Genomic DNA, 19,797 nt, shown 5'->3' with positions numbered 1-19,797 from the left:
TTTATTCAATTTCCCTACTTCTCCAACTCAGTACCGCTTGCATTTAGGAATCTCATAATGGACTGCCTTATTTTTGGTCACAAGTTAGTGTTTGATATTTTACCAATATGCTTCTCCTTTTCACATCTCTTTTCTTCTTCTCAGAGTACCTCCAGATAAGAAGTCATGCAAAATTAGGTAGCAATTTTGCATGACCATAAAAACAATAGTTGCAATTTTTGAAAGTTTAGCACCCTTTTTCCTTCAGAAAAAATATATGAAAAGCACTTTGATGTTCAATATAGGAAAGTAAAAACAATAGCAACAGTATTAATATTAATTCTTAACCGATATAATGCTTAGTTCTACACACTTTGTGTGTTCATTTATTTGTCAATTTATTATTTGGAAATGAATCAACACAGTTGTGGGGCATTTTCTATTTTTTTTAAATAACACATTTCTTACAGAAATGTCTCCTCTATGCATTTTCATTTTTTCAATTTACCTTTTGCAGAAAAGCTTCTCACTGATCTAGACAGTTTTGATCACATTGCATATTTGATCATTGAATGAGATGCTATGCTCAAAATGCTCAGTCCTGAACCAGGGAGTTGTAAGATCTTAGAATTGTATCCATCATCTTATTGGACTTGAGGGTGGGTTCTGAAGTGGAAGGAATTCTGAGTTTTCCATGTTGGGCACAGTGCTTTGGGGAGAGTGTACTGGGTCTGGAGTACAAGTTAAATCCAAGAGAAATATCTGGAAAAAAATGCAAACAAAACAAAAATTGGCAAGACATGTTGTTTTCATGTAGAGTCCATTTGAGGTATATAAGCTTGAGAATGGTATCTGCATGCAGAACAAGTCTGTATTATAATTATTATTCCATCAGATGTTTGTTTCATACTTCCATGTCTTTGTTAGAAATGTTCTTTGTATCAGGTAAGGTCTAGTCAGGAGACCACAATTATTTTAACAGAAAAAATTTAAAAATAAAGAATTGCTTGTTAGGTATTGCAGAATTGAAAAGGCCAAAAGGATAAACTAAGGTATAACAGAGGTAGCAACTTCAGGAAGCAGCTATCACACAGGGTGAGGCACCAGAGAGAAAAGGCTGAAATTACTAAATCTCCTGCAAAGCCAAAACTTGGATCTCAGAGAAGGGTTTGCTACTCAGTTAGTGCTGGTGCTTTTGAGTGTGAAGGATTTTCCCAGTAAGCTGGAACCCAGGCTATGAGGAGAGGATGACAGACAGCTGGGCTGGGACCTTTGGGGAGGTGCAATAAGGCCTGATCAACAAATGCTGGATAAGCAAAAAACTGGACTCAACTGCTACTACTGGAACAAAAGGGCTATAGCCTGGATCCTAGACTGATAGGAACTAGACTGATAGGAACTGCTTCCAGTTTTTATCCTTCTTCCAGCTCTTCAGCCTCTCTTTTGAACCCCTTGTGGATTCAAGCTAATACAAACCCAGGTGCCAAAAGAGGGATGTGGTTGACAGAATCCCAGACAAAACATCTTTAAGCAAAGGCAATAGCTTAATAATCAGCACACCCTCTAATTAACTTTTACTTTTTTACTAAGATTTCCAGACTAATTCACATCTCCTTCTCCACTGAAAAAACTTTTTTGGGTACATATGCAACTTCTATATTGGCCTTAAAAATATCTAGCACTCATTTCTTTTTTAAAAAAATATTTTTTATTGATAAGCCTTCACATACATGCATTCCATACATGGAGTACAATCAGTGGCAAACAAAATCATCACATAGTTGTATGTTCATCACCATGATAATTTTTAACACATTAGTATCACTCCAGAAAGTAAAAAATAAAAAATGAGAAAAAACTGGTACATACATATCCCTTACCCTTCCCTCCTATTGGCAACTAGTATTTCCATCTACCCAATCTATTTTATATTTTGTCCCCTATTATTTGATTATTCTTTATCCATGTTTTTTACTCATCTGTCCATACCTTGGATAAAAACATCAGACACAAGGCTTTCACATCTCACAGTCACATTGTAAAAGTTATATCTTTATACAATCAACTTCAAGAATCAAAACTACTGTGACACAACTCAGTTGTTTCAGGTCCCTCCCTCCAGCTACTCAAATATACCATAAACTAAAAATGGGATATCTATATAGGGCATAAAATAACCTCTAGGATCACTTTTTGATTCTGTTTGAAATCTCTCAGCCTCTGACACTTTATTTTGTTGATTTCTCTTTTCCCCCTTTTGGTCAAGAAGACTTGCACAATCCCTTAATGCTGGGTCCTGGCTTATCTCAGGATTTCTGTCCCATGTTGCTAGGGAGATTTTCACCTGTGTGAGTCATGTCCCACACAGTAGGCAGGGCAGTGAGTTCTCCTGCATGTAGAGAGAGAGGCCACATCTGAGCAACCAAAACCTTCAGCTTAAATTTTAAGTAAGCTTATCCTATCCTTTGTAGGAATACATTTCATAGGGGCAAGCCCCACAATTGAGGGCTCTGCCTATTGATTTAGTTGTCCCCACTGCTTTTGAGAATATCAGAAATTCTCCTAATAGGGAAGTTGAATATTTCTCCCTTTTTTCCAAGTCCCCCAAGTTGATCTTTATTCACTGCCCAATTTTCTCTGGGATATATTGGGGCATCACACTAACCTGGGCAAACCAACAAGATCTCACACCATATTCAAGATTCCATATACTTTTGGTGTTCAACTAACTGACCATACAAAGTAAAATGGGGAATGCACAACCGGAAAATATAAATTTGCACCAAATAAACATATCTCCCTTTAATCTCACATAGAAGTTGGAGTTGTAAAATATGGACCATATCATCCTTTATCCTGTATTCTGATTTACCTTAATTCTATCCAGATTAACTTCATTAATATCTCTATGCAAAATCTGGAACCTTTTTCAACTTCAAAAAAAAGTTCCTGTATGGTGTACTGCTGACTTTCATAGTTCTAACTCTGAGTCTCTGGTGTAACATAAATACTCAAAGTTTCTGGGAATGACCAAGTCATAAACAAACAGCTCAGTATCTCAGGATTTAGAAATAACAGTTACAACTCCTGGATCTATGTGACAGCTGTAAGAGTTTACAATTTAGGCCCATTTATAATAGACCTCAACCTGATAACTCATGTTCTCAACTTCAGTTCACCAAGTTTTTATGTTATAGTTAGTTCATATGATTGAATCATGATAATATTTATCTTTTTGTTCCTGACATTGCATTCAACTTACAGTCCTTAAGGTTCATACACCTAGTTGCATTCCTCACAACTTCATTCTTTCCTGTGGCCATCCAGTCATTGATTGTATGTATACAGCATAGTTCCTCCTCCATTCCTCAGTCATTGTACACTTAGAACACCTCCACGCATTGTGGATCAGGAACAATGCCACCATAAACACCAGTGTGCAAAAGTTTATCTGTGCCCCCACACTCAGTTCCTCCAGGTACATCATTCCTTTTTCCTACTATTGTACTTTAAACATAAATCTATTACATTTATTGCATTTTGATTACAAATAATTGATTCTCAAATAGACAACTCTTTCCTTTAGGGAAGGGTCCATGCCTTATTTATTCTTTATTCCCAGTGCCTGACCTGGTCCCTAAAACATGCATGTGCTTGATAGATATGCAGGATGTTTCTGTAGTTAAGAGGATGTGTTTTGGAGTTGGGAAGACCTGGGTTTGAATCTTGTCTATTGGTGCAAGTCACTAATTACATGCATGAGCACAATTATGCAAAACCATTTCTAGTCCTCAGAATCTCAAAAGTAAATTAATTCTTATGGCTTTTTTAGTAACCACACCTCTCTTATCTCTGAAGATTATATGCTTCCTCTTAGAAGGAACTCTTCAGAAATCCATCATTTTCCTTGACATCAAGAAACCCAACATTGCAGTAGCATCTCCTACTGTCATTTCTAGCATGCAGAAGAGTCCCACAGAGAATTTTAAGAATGTTGATGCTCTTTTCATTAATGCATTTACTTGGGACTTGTTGAAAGAATGTGCCCAACACTTTTTCAAGGTGTATGCTTAGAGGAAGCAGTTCTTAAAGTGTAGCCTAGGGACCTTTTGGGGTCCCTGAATGCTTTCAGGGAGTACACAAAGTCAAAACTATTTTCAAAATATTCAAGATATTACAGATATTGAGCTTGTATTTCTCACCATATTTAATCTTTAGGAAAATACTATTTGTTGAATGTTGATGTATTATCAAAGAAAAACCAAAATGATCTGAAAAGGCTACTTAAATATTCCTTCACTTTCCAATGGCATATACGTGAAACAAAGTAATGTATCTCAACAGATTGAATACAGAAGCATACATGAGAATTCAGCTATGTCCTATTAAGCTGGGAATTTAAAAAAATTGCCAGAATGTAAAGCAATATCAATCAACTCACTATATATTTTTATGGAAAATATAATTTTTAAATAAAAGTCTGTTATTTATAATATCATGTGAATTTATTATTGCTCTTTCAAATGAATAAATAAATAACTATTGACTTTTTATCAGTTTAAAGAGAGTAAAGGGGTGCTGAATACAAAAGATAGGAGAACCACAAGTGTAATTGATGGTTGAGCAGTTGTATATAATTAACCCACTCCCACATTCTCATTTTCCTGAGCTTTTGGACTGTTTCCTTTACAGTGTGTAGGGATGGTCTCATATCTCAATATTAATCATAGGCCTCTGTTGACGTTACTTAATGAGAAAACTACCTATGGTCAACTTCCTTTAAATCCATTCCCAGGCACATTCCCAGACCCTACTTATGATCATTAGCAATATCCTACCTCTCCTAAGGTGTACATGCCATGTCCTTCCAGAGAGGTCCTTATTTCCCCATCAGCATTATATTTGGATATAGTACTTCTTTGGGTCTTAAAGGAAAAATATCTATTGTGGGTAGGGAATGAGAAGATACTGGCATCCCTTGCAAGCCAACTACCCTAGATGACATCATGGAAAAGTTTCTTCTTATTTTTTTTTCTGGGTAAATCTATTCCTGAGAGAGGGGAGAAGGAAAAACATTCACAGACACAGAACATTCAGGGATATTTGATTCAAAGTTCTCATCACCAATTCCAAGACATGTTACTTTCCAAATATCTTTCTGATATTTATTTCCCAAATGTCTTTCTGATCCTTTTTTCTCCAAATCCAATTTTATCCAACCAATCCAAGTGCCAGATATCTGCTCTCACTTCAGTTTCTATAAATCATCTGAACTAGCACAGCTACATTCACACACCTCTTTTTCATATTGCAAAGACAGAGTTTTTCCTTTGGTTGGTTGGTTTTGAGCACACCATTCATCTGATCAAAATGCTTCCATGGTTCCCCATTGTACTTAGGCTACATACCAAAATCTTTAACACTTATTATTTTTGTTTTGCTTATCTTCTGATGCTTTTAGTTGATATTTGTGGAAACCCTTTCCATAAGGTACCTGATTTAATCTATATAATAACCTTATGAAGACAACAGATTTATCCCCATTTTATAGATAAGGAAATTGGAGACTTAGTGAGTTGACACATATTTCTCAACACCATACTACTAGTGAATTATAGATCTGGAATTCATACTTAGACAACTTCTGTCTTGACCTTGTGCCTTACCCTTATTAAACTAACATAAATTGTTATTTTGTCTCATTTAAAAAAAATCCTTCAACATCTTATTCAATTCTGGGAACATCGGAGTTGCTTGACAAATTCTGCATGCCTTAAATGAGTGAATGTACTCATGATCTGATGAGCATACAAGCAGTATTTGCAGTAACCATGACTTTGGGCTAGTCAATGCATTCACTGTCTCTTAATTTCATTGCTTGTAAATTGGAACAACTTGTTCAAGTGATAGTCAACATATCTCAGTACTGAAACTCTCTTGTCTTTGTCTTTGTTTATTGCTATCATTATAATCATCATTATAAACTGTAGATAATTTTTGAGCACCTGCTATGTGTAGACTGTCCCATTATTACTTTCTACCAGGTTTTAAAATACAAATGCATAACTTGAATACAAAATAAACTGGCTTTTAGAGTTATTTGACAAATTCTGTTCCTAGTGAATGATATCTCCATACTTCATTACAGAAAGAAAATGAGCATTTTAATTGATCGCTAGACACCAGAATAGCAGTTGTAAATTCCCTTTACATTTAGTGCATATCCCAAAGGGATGCTCAACACTATATGTTGTTTCACAGCTGTGAACATTGGATTGATGATGCTTGAAGTGAGTGGATGGCACTTGCTATTCTAAGGTAGGTGGGAAGTTCTACATTTCAGCTGAAATTGAAATAAGTGACTATTAATATTCATGACAGTAAGCACAGCATTTAATTGACCAAAGGAAAAAAATGCAGTAAGTCACAATATGGAAAAAGACCAAAAAAAAAAAAAACAACCAAAAACAAAACAACTCAATATAATTATACTATAATGGAATTATTCTTTTTGAAATAAAATAAGATTTATTTTTCTGTAGTATCTGTTAGAGAAAGTTAAAGAGCCCATAATGTACTCTCTTCAGGCCTTATTTCTTTGGTCAGTGAAGCAGAAAACCAGGTGTGACTTGATGGATTTTTCATTATGATAAACTCTCCGTAGCCATCTCCCACTGTTGTCTTTGCTCTTACCATGCAGGGACCATGTTAATCCCTTGAGTTGGTTAATGTGCAGAATAATTGAATTGAGTTAAACTTTCCTGACATTAAAGTGTTTCTTCATCTGTAGTAGGCAATGCTGTAGAGAAGGACTGAAATTGTATGTCACTTTTGGATAGTACTGCACAGTTGTAATTAATATATAATTTAAAGAATATCTTATTAAAGTTTTAAGTGAAATGCAACAGACAGCAGGTGCATTAAACCTTGAGCACATTGATAAATCTCACTGCAATCAGCTCCTTTCTGTGTGACCCATCCCAGGTGTAGCTACTTCTTAGGAAGCTATCTGGTGAAGAAAGATACCTGATAGATGGGAAGGAGAAATGTTTTTTTGTGGAGGGAGATTTCCAGCACCCCTTGAACCAAACAAGGCATGCAGCCAACTTTAAATCTATGAACTAATATAGCTCAAGTAAAAAAACTCCTTTGTGTCCCTACGGATGAGAATGTATATGCAAAATATTAAATAATTATAGATTATATTTCATCCTTTCTCATTATAAGGAATCTCTGCAGAAATGATTTCTGAAGTTAGTATCAAAAAGTCAATATGTTGTCCACCTTTTTGGTTGATTACTTGTCTCATGGACATTTCTAACTGTATATTTTGCCTGTAGGAAGTTTCAAATCTCAGCCTATAATAGGACTCATGTAACAGGTTTCATCTCAATTTCCATGTTAAGTCTTGTTTTTCCTGTTTTCATATTCTTTTTATTTTTGTATACTGTATGGGTGAGACCATATTTCATTCTTTTTCCATATAAGTATCCATTATTGCAGCACTATTTGTTGAATTTTTGTTTGCTTATTTGTTTGTTTTGGGGAAGTTCATGGGCCCTGAATTGAACCTGGGTCTCCCACCTGCCAGGTGAGAATTCTACCATGGAACTATTCTTGTATGCCCCCATATTCTTAATTTATGCACCCCCCCATGTTCTTAATTTATGATATTTGCCTGCATTTTATGTTTTACAGTAACCACCATAAGTCCATTTTTATGTGTAAAAGTCTTGAGATATATATTCATATTTATATACTCAAACATATTAATTTTTTACTTAAGTAACAGTTGAGGAAAACAAGAGATATTCGGGAAGAACTATCTGTTGCAATTTTTATTCCCAATTTGGTCTTTGCAAGCAAGCTCTTCAATTGCCTACCTTTTATAAAAGCACAAGAAAAGAGATGAGGCAGCTTCTGAATGAGAAAACTTAAAAGTCTGGAGTTTTAGATGAAAATAATTGCAATTATTTGGGAGTTAATTTAAATATACTGTAGGAGGCATTTCTGAGATGAAGTTATAAATTTATAGAGAATTTGTAGAGAAGGCAAAATCCAGTTTCAAACTTCCAGTTTTCTAAAGTGTTTTCTAAAATCTGTGATCTCATTTGAAATAAGAAAGTCCCAATGAACAAAAAAAGACAGGTGAGTAAACGGAGTTCTGGAAAGGATGGTTTTATTTAAACATGGCAGAGGGCACCTATATCAAAAACTATGTCTCCTAATTATGGGCCTTCCACCCAGAATTACTTCCAGGAATGCAGTTTTTTGAAAACATAGTTAACATTCAACAGTCCTAAAGTACTTAAGGGAACTAAAGTGTCACTTATTCCAATCCTCTTTCAGGTATTATTATTATTATTATTATTATCACAGAAAAATTTGTTTTAGAGTATAAAAAATAGAATTTCTTACCATTCTAGTAGAATATGTTCTCATCAAATAGGAACAGTTTCAAGAGAGCAGTCTTTAATTTTCTAGCTCAATTTTAAGTGCAATGCCTGGCATAATAGCCAAAATAAGATTTTTTTCTAGTTTAAAAGATTTTTAAGCCATATACCCACAGCAAAAATGTTAGGTCCTCTGCCAGTTGAGAATCCTGATAAGCACAATTTTGCCCTTTTTTGATGGTGGTCAGTTGCACTTGGGGTCTCTGTGTTGTCACATAGAAAAGTGGTGATAGTATTTCCCCCATTACTCAGAAACTCTAAGGGAAGAGGATTCTCAGTGTTTCATCATCATTAACCAAGACCATTCATTGGGCCAGTGTTTTTCAGCTCTACTATAGAAAATTCAACCAGTAAAATTAGCACAAATATCCATCAATTATTGTGGTCCTACTTCCCCCAGGGTGTGTTTGATAATCACATACATTGCTGTGATCTCAAAAGTTAAAAATTATGTAGGGGAATCTAGTATTTTACACAGCAATTTCACATTTTTTACTCATCTCCAACTTTTGTGCTTGGTTATGGAGAAAGAAATCTAAATTATGTATAGTTAGTAATTTTATCCTTCATGGAAACTAAAGTCTAGTGACCGTCCATATTATTCCAAAATGTAGCTAGCTGAATAAATTATGCTTCTCCAGGTAAATCAGTGGGAGAAAAAGGGGACAGTTATCAGAGCATCCTATTCAATCTTCTTTTTTATATTGTTTCTAGGGTCTCCAATTATCCAAAGTACAAGAGAAAGAGGTGATAAACAACTCACATCTCCTCTTGAAATAAAGAAAAACTAGATAAAAATATAACATGACACACACTACATAGTGGGCATCCCAACTGAGATCTTAAGACAGCAGCACAGAACTGGTTCCCCAGCTATCAAAAATGGAGTAATACCCAATTCAGCATGAAAAGTGAACCATGAATCATGTAGGTGTGTCACTTGAGATTTTTAATGATCTAAAATGCCAATACTGGCAAGAGGGCTATGCTGATATCTTAACTCATGACATACTTTTTTGCCTTTCAGTAAAAGACTGAAATAAAAACTCCATGGACGAGAAAAATTTCACCGAAGTGAAGGAATTCATTCTTTTAGGTTTCACAGCTGATCTGCAGTTACAAAGAGTACTCTTTTTAATCTTTCTCATAATTTACATCTTCAGTCTCATGGGGAATATCACCCTAATTTCTCTGATTTGTGTTGATTCTCCACTCCACACACCCATGTATTTTTTTATTGGGAACCTGTCATTCCTGGACCTCTGGTATTCTTCTGTCTATGCACCAAAAATCCTGATGACCTGCATCTCTGAAGACAAAAGCATCTCCTTTGCTGGCTGCTTGGCTCAATTTTTCTTCTCTGCTGGGCTGGCTTATAGTGAGTGTTACTTGCTGGCTGCCATGGCTTATGACCGTTATGTGGCCATCTCCAATCCCCTGCTTTATGCCCAGGCAATGTCCCCTGTGATATGTGGCAGTCTTGTTGCGGCTTCATACTTTGGTGGTTTTCTTAATTCAACTCTTATCACCAGCAAAACATTTACCTTGAGCTTCTGTGGCAGCAATGTCATTGATGATTTCTTCTGTGATCTGCCCCCACTTGTGAAGCTGGCATGTGGTGTGAAGAAGGACTACCAGGCTGTGCTTTATTTCATACTTGCCTCAAATGTCATCACTCCCACGATACTTATTCTTGCCTCCTATCTCTTCATCATTGCTGCCATTTTGAATATCCACTCTACCCAAGGACGTCTGAAGGCTTTTTCCACATGTGGCTCACACCTGACAGCTGTCACCTTGTACTATGGATCAATTCTCTTCATTTACTCCAGGCCAAGCACTAGCTATGCTCTGGAACGGGATAAAGTCGTGTCAGTCTTCTATACTGTGGTGATTCCAATGTTGAACCCTTTGATCTATAGCTTAAGAAATAAAGATGTGAAAGATGCCCTGGGGAAAGTATTGACTAGAAACAAGGTATCATAAATGAAAATACTTGGTCAACAATGGATGTATTTTTACAGTCTCTATGTCATTGTAATCCTCTTGGAACTCTCAGAAATAAATAAATTAAGAAAAGAGGAAATCATTAGATAATTTGGAAACACCAGGTTAATTTGTATTTTTAAGCTATATATTGATGTATTTGAGGGTGTTTTAAAAATATTGTAGTATAGAAGCATACTATAGTATACTAGTATAAAGTTTATGTAGTAGAGTGGTGCACTGGTGACTCAGTGACAAAATTCTCACCTGCCATGCCTAAAACCCAGGTTCGATTCCCAGTGCCTGAGCATGCCAAAAAAAAAAAATCAAATAAAGTTTATGTAGTATAAAGAAGTGTAACTAATAAAGTATCCACGGCAGAGGGAGTTCAAATAGAGTCAAGAGGCTACTCTGGAGGTTGCTCTTATGAAAGTTTCAATTATACAGTGCTACCTATCATAACCTGCCAACCCCCAACCAGGACCATTCCAGCCAATCCTAAGGAACACCTAGGGCAATATATAGGTTTCCACATATGTTCCATGCACTACTATGACTTTCCAGAAAACTACAAACTCCAGATGGGTCCCTGGACCAGATGAGTCCTGAAAATAGAGGGCCCATCCTCTCCAGAACATCAGATAGTACCATCTCCCTACCCCATATTAGTGACAGACCCTTCCAACATGAAAAGTTATAATGAGCATAACCTAAGCACCCCTAAAGAGAGAAATAGAAAGATTAAAGGTGATTGTAGAGTTATACAGAGAAGACAAGAGTTAACAAATGAATATGATTGCTGAATCATTAAATTGTCTTTTAGTCTACAGTATCTTAGAGCAGCTAGAAGTAAAAATCTAAAATTGTAGAATTGCAACCCATGTCAAACTCTGAAATATGTTCTACAACTAATTGTTGTGTTGTGCTTTGAAATGTATTGCTTTTTTTGTATATATGTTATTTTTCACAAAAAAGAAAAAAGTCAATTGGGGTGATTAAAACATATTTAAACTTTCTAGCCTCGCTAGAAAGAAGAATCTGAGAGGATCATATGGTAGCCCATGACAAACTCTGGGATCTATCTATCCTGTAATACTCGTTGAAGAGTGCTTTGAAAACTTTTGCTTTTTCATTTTTCTGCTTCTTATGAATGTTATATTATACAATTAAAAAAGTTTAAAAATTGTAGTATAAATAGAGCTGTGGTTTTTGGAAGAATTGCTCTCTATTTGCTTGGAACATAGTCTACAAAACTATCCATATTTGGGATAATTAAATAAAAGTAGATTTATTTTTACTTACATTTAGCAGCTCATAAGTTGCCTTTTTATCTATTCTAATCTATAAATTTGAAAATGAGAGTCATGACGTTAGTTATGGAATAATTCTAAGATATAGGTATTTTAAATGATTTGCATTGAATTATTCATTGGAGAGATTTATGGAGGGTAAACTAAGAAATCATGATTCCAAAGATACTACACTACCTGTTGAGAGAGAGTATGAGTTAGGAAGTTATGAGAAAATGACCCATTATAAAGTGACACTAGATACAAGTTTTATTATTATTTTTTCCTGATTCTTGTTTCTTGGTTTACCACAAAGATAAACTCCCTTAGTTCATGCCAGAACAAACACCTTTACTTGGGGTCATTATGAGATTTCACCAAGATTATTTTTCCCCCAAATCAAAGAATCAAGGGTAAAAATATAACAACTATATGACTAAGACAGAAATAAATGATAGAGAAATTGGAAGACCTCAAAGAGGTTTAAATCCTATGTGCATAATTCAGAATGACAATCTGTACTTTGTGAAACATTGATTTATAACAAGGATGGTTCTGTGAATGCTTGTATTTATTTGCTTTTCCAGTTTTACATACAATAAAGTCATAATTAAAAATAAAGAATAATTAAATGTAATATCACATATTTCCTACATGTAACAGCATTTTTAACTATAAAGAATGAGGTTGTACCAACATAAAAAGTTCATGTCATTTGATAGATAGGTTCATGTTATCTGATAGAGAGATACCTGAAAGACAAAACAAGGAAGTACGACATGGCCAGAACAAAGAGCATGTGGCAAGGAACAAAGCTGTGGACAACATGATATATTCTAGAAAATATATTTAGCATAATTTCAAAAATTCATATGACACATTTAATATTAATATTAACACATTTACAATGGGTCAATTTTTATTAAAACACTCTTTGTTTTACTATATCCTAAATAATGTATCATCCTCCAAACTGCTAATGTTTTATAACTGAGTCTTTGGAGACTGAAGTAAATTTGTCTGGGTTGTTGCATGGAAGGAGTCCCAAAGGGCTCTGGAAGACCACATATATCACCTCCAAACAAAGGCATTTTAAGACATCAGAGAAGAGGGGAAAGGGTGGCATTTCTGGGAAACTGCCTTTCTGACCAAAGGTAAGTACCTGGGGTGAAGGGTAGTGAAGCATTTCTGACCTCTCTGTGCCCTCAGCTAACATTAGGATATGGGACCACAGGGTCTAGCTTGATCCTCAAAGGATCACTGCTTTGCACATGCACACACACACACACACACACACACATACACACACACACACATGCATGCTCATACACTCTCACATTCATACATTCATACACTCCCCTATAAAATAAGGTGCCATCCAAGGATGCACCTGGCCTTCATCTCAACTCAGAAATTCATTCTGGTAGTTGCACTGGGACCATCATATATTCTCTAACTTAGTGGAGAAATCTAAGGGACAAAAAATGTGGCATGCTTTTTACTCTTAATTGTGTGTTCCAGGTTATTGCTGAATACTATTTTTATTTGTTGATAATCATTTTCATATGTCAGAGGGACACAATCCTTCCGCAGAATTTTGAATGGTCCTCCTGAAGGAAGCAGACAGCAGGATTGCTATAGGCAAAATATATTTTGAGAAGCCATACAGGTCTGATTGTTCCTATGCCTCTTATTTCATTTTCATTTGTTAATTGAATTTATTTCGCCCAAGATGGATTTGAGGTCTTGGGAATGAGTGTTCTCTTTTATTTTTTTCCCTATTATTAGTCTTATGGACATGGATCTGTGGGAGTCCCCTTGAGGGTAGAACTTTTACTGAATATAAATATAACTATCCATTTATTCTTCCTAGAAATAATTGTAGTCTTCCAATTATTTATTAGGAACTGTTTAATATGCTGAAGACACAACACTAAAAGAAAACAAAACAAACATAACAAAAAGACAACTTTTTCTGCCTGTGTGGATGTTGCATTCTGGTGTGAGATAAAGAAAATAAACTTAATAAGCAGGAGTTAGAAGAATACATTGAGTACAGAGGAACATAGAGTCTGAGGATTGCAGCATGGAGTTAGGCATGGAATTTTAAACAGGGTGATTAGGATGGGCTTTAGTGAGAAAATGACATTTGAAATGGACTGAAAAGACATGTGGATGAGCCATGCAATTATTTGGGAGAAGATTTTTCCAGACAGAGAAAAGAGACCGTTCAAAATCTCTGATGCTAGGGTATGGTTGGGATTTCTGAGAAGCAGTGAGAAAGCCATGCAATTCTGGAGCAGAGTGAATGTTGGAGCAAATGTTAAAAGATAAAAATACTTATTAATGGAGGGCCAGTTTAGAGGACCTTGGGTACATTGCATGAAATCTTAAAGTTAAAAAAGGCTGTCGTTTTTAATTCATTCTGTTACTCACTTCAGATAAAATGGTGAGGACTTCCCATACTTTCAAAGATATAAACGTATGAAAGATTGCCAATCTTTCACTCACACTGTATTTTTACAGCTAAGGTTATCTATTATTACTTTATGATACATTCAGAGGAGATGTTAACAAATTGGAATTATAGAAAATTGGTTTCTCTTGTCAACCAAATTTCTCAAATGAGTGCACTTTGTCCTAGAGATGAAAGGTGAGGCCCTCAAAAGAGCATAGATGATAAGTATCAGGGCAGAATCTCAATCTCTGAACTTCTCAACGTTAAGCCAATGAACATCATGCTTCCAAACCTGCCACTGCTTTTTCAAATCACAGACAGTAGCTGACAAGAATATTAAACCAAAAGATTTAAAGAAGTCTCTGATGGACAATCCCATTTGGGCTTATACTGTATTAGTAGAAACTTGTCTTTTTATTCCTTCAAGCTCAGCTATTGCAAGTAGGTGATGTGTTATTCCTTTTGCTCATTAAAATTAGCTACCATTTTATTAAGTATCCTACTTTATATCAGACAATGTGGACTATACATTGCATGTACATTTTTTAATCCTCAGCATATCTTAAAACGTAAACATTTTTCTTACCTTTGTAAAGGTGAATAAATTTAGGTCAAGATATTGTTTAGAAACTGTCCCAAGACTACAGAGTTTCCAAGTGGTGAGAGCAGAAATTGATCAGGTGTCATTTCTAGCATGTGTTCTAACTGTGGCAGACCTGTCTGCTCTCACCTGGCTTCGATTTGCCTGTGTTCACCTTTGCACTCAGTTGGGATGAATGATCTAGAAAACCCCACTTACATATCAGTTGCCAGCTTTCTGTCAGCTGGAGAGAGAGGAGAACTAAGCAGGAAGACTAAAAGCTAACCCTATTTTGTTTACATAGTGGAGGCAGGATTCCAAAAACAAAAAGAGAAGCACTTAAAATCTCTGAGATCCAGGTTGCCTGGTAATTCACTTGGCACAGAATGTGGCACCATCTACTGGCCAAGGCAAGCTAAAGGGCCATCCCAGGTTCAAGGGTTGGTAAAACAGACTCCACTATTGACATCAGGGTCTGTAAAGAAATATAGCCACATTTTGCACCATACAGACTACTCATTGATTTGTGGTTTATTTTACCTCTTTCTTTATTTTAATCAGAGCTTTGGTACTGAAATATAATGTGATGAATTTTCAGTACAATTTTATTGCACGCAGAAATAAAAATGATGACCATAATATTGAGTTTTCTAGTGGAGCATTAAAAATAATAAGGTGAGATAAAGTGTAAAAATTGGGTAGATTGAAATACTGTGGGCCAATGAGGAGAGTGGTAAGGAGCATGGGATATATGAGTTCTCTTTTTCTTTTTATTTCTTTTTTTGGAGTGATACAAATGATCTGGAGATGATTGTAGTGAGGAATGTACAGCTGTGTAATGACATCGTGAGTCATGGTTAAACTGTTGTGTGTGGATATTTCTCAATAAAAATATTTTTAAAAAAACTTTATCACATTTATTTATCCACAACTGTTTAGAATTTGCAATTTCTTTGGTAAAAATATAGGGATAAAGCTTTTCCAACTTTGAAAGGACCTTGCCTTAGGAATTTTCCCATTACCCTGAAGATAAATTACTACATAATTATAAATTTCTATTTAGCAGAAATGTTAAGGCTGACTGTTTTTGAGTCCTGTGTGCTTGGATGTTTCAGTTTATGCAACAGATATTTATTCTTTCTAGAACTTTATAATGCTTCCTTTCCCTGTCTTTATAAAACTATTGGTCTGAACAGATGACAGAGGACTGAGGGTTTTAGAGAGTTTCTTGTTAGGTGGGAGGCCTTGCTACCTGTCAATTAATTTCCTAGCCTGTATTGAGAATGAACTTTGAATGTACAAGTCTAATTGAGTGACTTCTTCATAATTACCTTGGCTTCCACTGATATTGGTTGGAAGGCCAAAATCCTAAGCATGCCTCAAAAAAAGCTTTATGATCTGGTTGATGACTGTATTAGTTAGGGTTCTCTAGAGAAACAGAATCAACAGGGAACACCCACAAATATAAAATTTACAAAAGTGTCTCACATGACCACAGGAATGCAGAGTCCAAAATCCACAGGGCAGGCTGTGAAGCCGACGACTCCGATGGAGGGTCACAAGAGACGCTCACCAGCTGTAGCAGGAATGGAACCTGTGCCCTCTGAGTTCTCCTTAAAAGGATTCCCGTGATTAGATTTAGCATCACTAGTTGTAAAAGACACTCCCCTTTGACCAATTACAAATGGAATTAGCTGTGGATGCAGCTGACATGATCATGACCTAATCCTATGAAATGCCCTCATTGCAACAGACAGGCCAGCACTTGCCCAATCAGATAAACAGGTGCCACAACTTGGCCAAGTTGACACATGTCCCTAACCATGACAGTCCACCCCTTGTCAACTTGGCACCTATATATATATATATCACCTTAAACCATAGTTAATTTCCAAATGAAAACAAATAAGCACACATTATATTTCTTTTACCTGACAATACTCAACTGTCCTGCATATAACTGGAAACACATTAGATCTCTCCAGAATAGGGTGCAAATCCTTGGGCAACATTCATCCTTAAACTTGATATCTTACAACTTAAAGAGTATAACATGAACAAAACAGTATTACTGTCCTCATTTCTGTAACTGATCACGTGGTCGAAGTTCATATTTATCACTACCTTCTTCCACTACCCATTCCATGTTCCCTTTACCCTCAGCAAGCACTTCAGCTAGCTGTGGTTCTTTGCCTGGTGGGATGATCCAAACCTTCATTCCTGAAGTTTCAGAGCCATTAGCAGTCCTGCCTGGATTGTGTTGTTGCAGTTTTCCATTGATTTTAATCACAGGGCATGGTAGTACTCAAAGGCACCCTACGAGATCTCCTATGTTCCAAGAAAACTTTTCTTTACCTCCATTATGTAGTTGCAGTCCTACTTCCTTCTGATAGTCAGGGTCAATTACCCCAGGCAATAATGCAATCCCCTTCTTGGCTTGTTGATCCAGAGGCATAAGTAGCCCAAAGTGACCAGGTGGCAATCTTAACTTCCAGTTTAGCGGAATCATTGTTGTTTCTCCTGGAGGAAGCACACCCCATTTTGGAGCTAAAACCTGTAGACCAGCAGAACTCAGGGTAGCAGGGACAGGAAGCAAAAATTTTCCTAGTGGATCACTAGGGGTAATAGTGAGTGGTACCACACTCATTTCCAACCCTTTGTTCCTGGACCCATGGATCCTGGCTATGGAAGAAAAAGTGCCATACAGCAGACACTGATTCATAGCATACACAGCTTCCTGGAGAACATTACTCCAGCCTTTCAAGTTGTTGCCACCTAGTTGGCACCGTAATTGAGTTTTCAAAAGGCCATTCCACCATTCTATCAATCCAGCTGCTTCTGGATGATGGGGAACATGGAAAGACCAGACAATTCCATGAGCATGTGCCCTTTCTCACACTTCATTTGCTGTGAAGTGTGTTCCTTGATCAGAAGCAATGCTATGTGGAATACCATGATGATGGATAAGGCATTCTGTACACCCATGGATGGCAGTTTTGGCAGAAGCATCCTTGCAGGGAAAGCAAACCCATATCCAGAGTATGTGTCTATTCCAGTTAGAACAAATTGCTGCCCCTTCCATGAAGGGAGTGGTCCAGTGTAATCAACCTGCCACCATGTAGTTGACTGTTCAACTCAGGGAATGGTGCCATATCGGGAGCTGAGTGTAGGTCTCTGCTGCTGACAGATTGGGCCCTCAGCAGTGGCTGTACCCAAGTCAGCCTTGGTGAGTGGAAGTCCATGTTGCTGAGCCCATGCACAACCTCCATCTCTACAAACACGACCACTTTGTTCATGAGCCCATTGGGCAATAACAGGAGTTGCTGGGGAAAGAGGCTGAGTGGTATCTACAGAACGGGTCATCTTATCCACTTGATTATTAAAATCTTCCTCTGCTGAAGTCACCTCTTATATGTGTTCACATGGGATACAAATATCTTCATGCTTTTAGCCCACTCAGAAAGGTCTATCCACATACTTCTTTTCCATACTTCTTTGTCACCAATTTTCCAATTATGGTCTTTCCAAGTCCCTGATCATCCAGCCAAACCATTAGCAACAGCCCATGAGTCAGTATACAAACACACCTCTGGCCAGTTTTCCTTCCAAGCAAAATGAACAACCAGGTGCACTGCTCGAAGTTCTGCCCAGTGGGAGGATTTCCCCTCACTAGTGTCCTTCAAGGACACCCCAGAAAAGGGGTTGTAATGCTGCAGCTGTCCACTTTCAGGTGGTACCTGCATATCATGCTGAACCATCTGTAAACCAGGCCCGAGTTTTATCTTCCTCAGTCAGTTCACTGTAAGGAACTCCCCAAGAGGTCATAGTTCTGGTCTGGGAAAGAGAAGGTAATGTGGCAGGAGTGGAAAATATGGACATTTGTGCCACTTCTTCATATAATTTACTTGTGCCTTGATTACCTGCTCTGGCTCTATCTTGTATATACCATTTCCATTTTACAATAGAGTGCTGCTGTACATGCCCAACTTTATGGCTTGGTGGGTCAGACACCACCCAACTCATGATAGGCAACTCAGGTCTCATGGTAACTTGGTGGCCCATGGTTAAGTGCTCAGTCTCTACTAAGGCACAGTATCAGGCCAAAGCTGTTTCTCAAAAAGAGAGTAGTTATCTTCAGCAGATGGCAAGGCTTTGCTCCAAAATCCTAAGGGTCTGCATTGTGATTCTCCTATAGGGACCTGACAAAGGCTCGAGACAGCATTTCTATTTGCCACTGACACTTCCAGCACCATTGGATCTGCTGGATCATACGGCCCAAGTGGCAGAGCAACTTGTACAGCAGCCTGGACCTGTCGCAGAGCCTCTTGTTGTTCAGGTCCCCACTCAAAATTAACAGCTTTTCTGGGCACTCAATAAATGGGATGGAGTAGCACACCCAAATGAGGAATATGTTGTCGCCCAAATCCAAAAAGACCAACTAGGTGTTGTGCCTCTTTTTTGGTTGTGGGAGGGGCCAGATGCAGCAGCTTATCCTTCACCTTAGGAGGGGTATGTCAATATGCCCCACACCACTGGACACCTAGAAATTTTACTGAGGTGGAATGCCCCTGTATTTTTGTTGGATTTATCTCCCATCCTGTGACACGCAAATGCCTTACCAGTAAATCTAGACTAGTTGCTACTTCTTGCTCACTAGATCCAATCAACATGATATATAATGGACCAGTGGGATGTCTTGTGGGAGGCAGAAATGATCAAGGTCTCTGCGAACATGATTATGACATAGGGCTGGAGAGTTGATATACCCATGAGGTAGGACAGTGAAAGTATAATGCTGACCTTGCCAGCTGAAAACACACTGTTTCTGGTGGTCCTTATTAATAGCTATTGATAAAAAAGCATTTGCCAGATCAATAGCTGTATACCAGGTACCAGGGGATGTACTGATTTGCTCAAGCAATGATACCACATCTGGAACAGCAGCTGCAATTAAAGTCACCACGTGGTTGAGTTTACGTTAATCCACTGTCATTCTCCAAGACCCATCTGTTTTCTGCACAGGCCAAATAGGAGAGTTGAATGGGGATGTGG

At 37.2% G+C, this 19,797-nt stretch overlaps 1 protein-coding gene across 1 annotated transcript; it reads left to right on the top strand.

Annotated features, from left to right (window-relative positions):
* Positions 1 to 9,482: 9,482 nt before the first annotated feature.
* On the top strand, positions 9,483 to 10,418 carry LOC143649726 (olfactory receptor 9G19-like). The gene has a single exon (XM_077119656.1). The coding sequence runs from the start codon at positions 9,483 to 9,485 to the stop codon at positions 10,416 to 10,418; it is 936 nt and encodes a 311-aa protein (XP_076975771.1).
* The last annotated feature ends 9,379 nt before the right edge of the window (positions 10,419 to 19,797 follow it).

The sequence above is a fragment of the Tamandua tetradactyla genome, chromosome 11, assembly GCF_023851605.1.
Source record: "Tamandua tetradactyla isolate mTamTet1 chromosome 11, mTamTet1.pri, whole genome shotgun sequence".
NCBI classification, from domain to species: Eukaryota; Metazoa; Chordata; class Mammalia; order Pilosa; family Myrmecophagidae; genus Tamandua; species Tamandua tetradactyla.
Note: the sequence above shows the minus strand (reverse complement) of the source record. Positions and strands in the feature narration are given on the sequence as shown.

Bases quoted from the DNA above. Each gene is read 5' to 3' on its own strand.
- LOC143649726 (XM_077119656.1), top strand. From the start codon at position 9,483: ATGGACGAGAAAAATTTCACCGAAGTGAAGGAATTCATTCTTTTAGGT.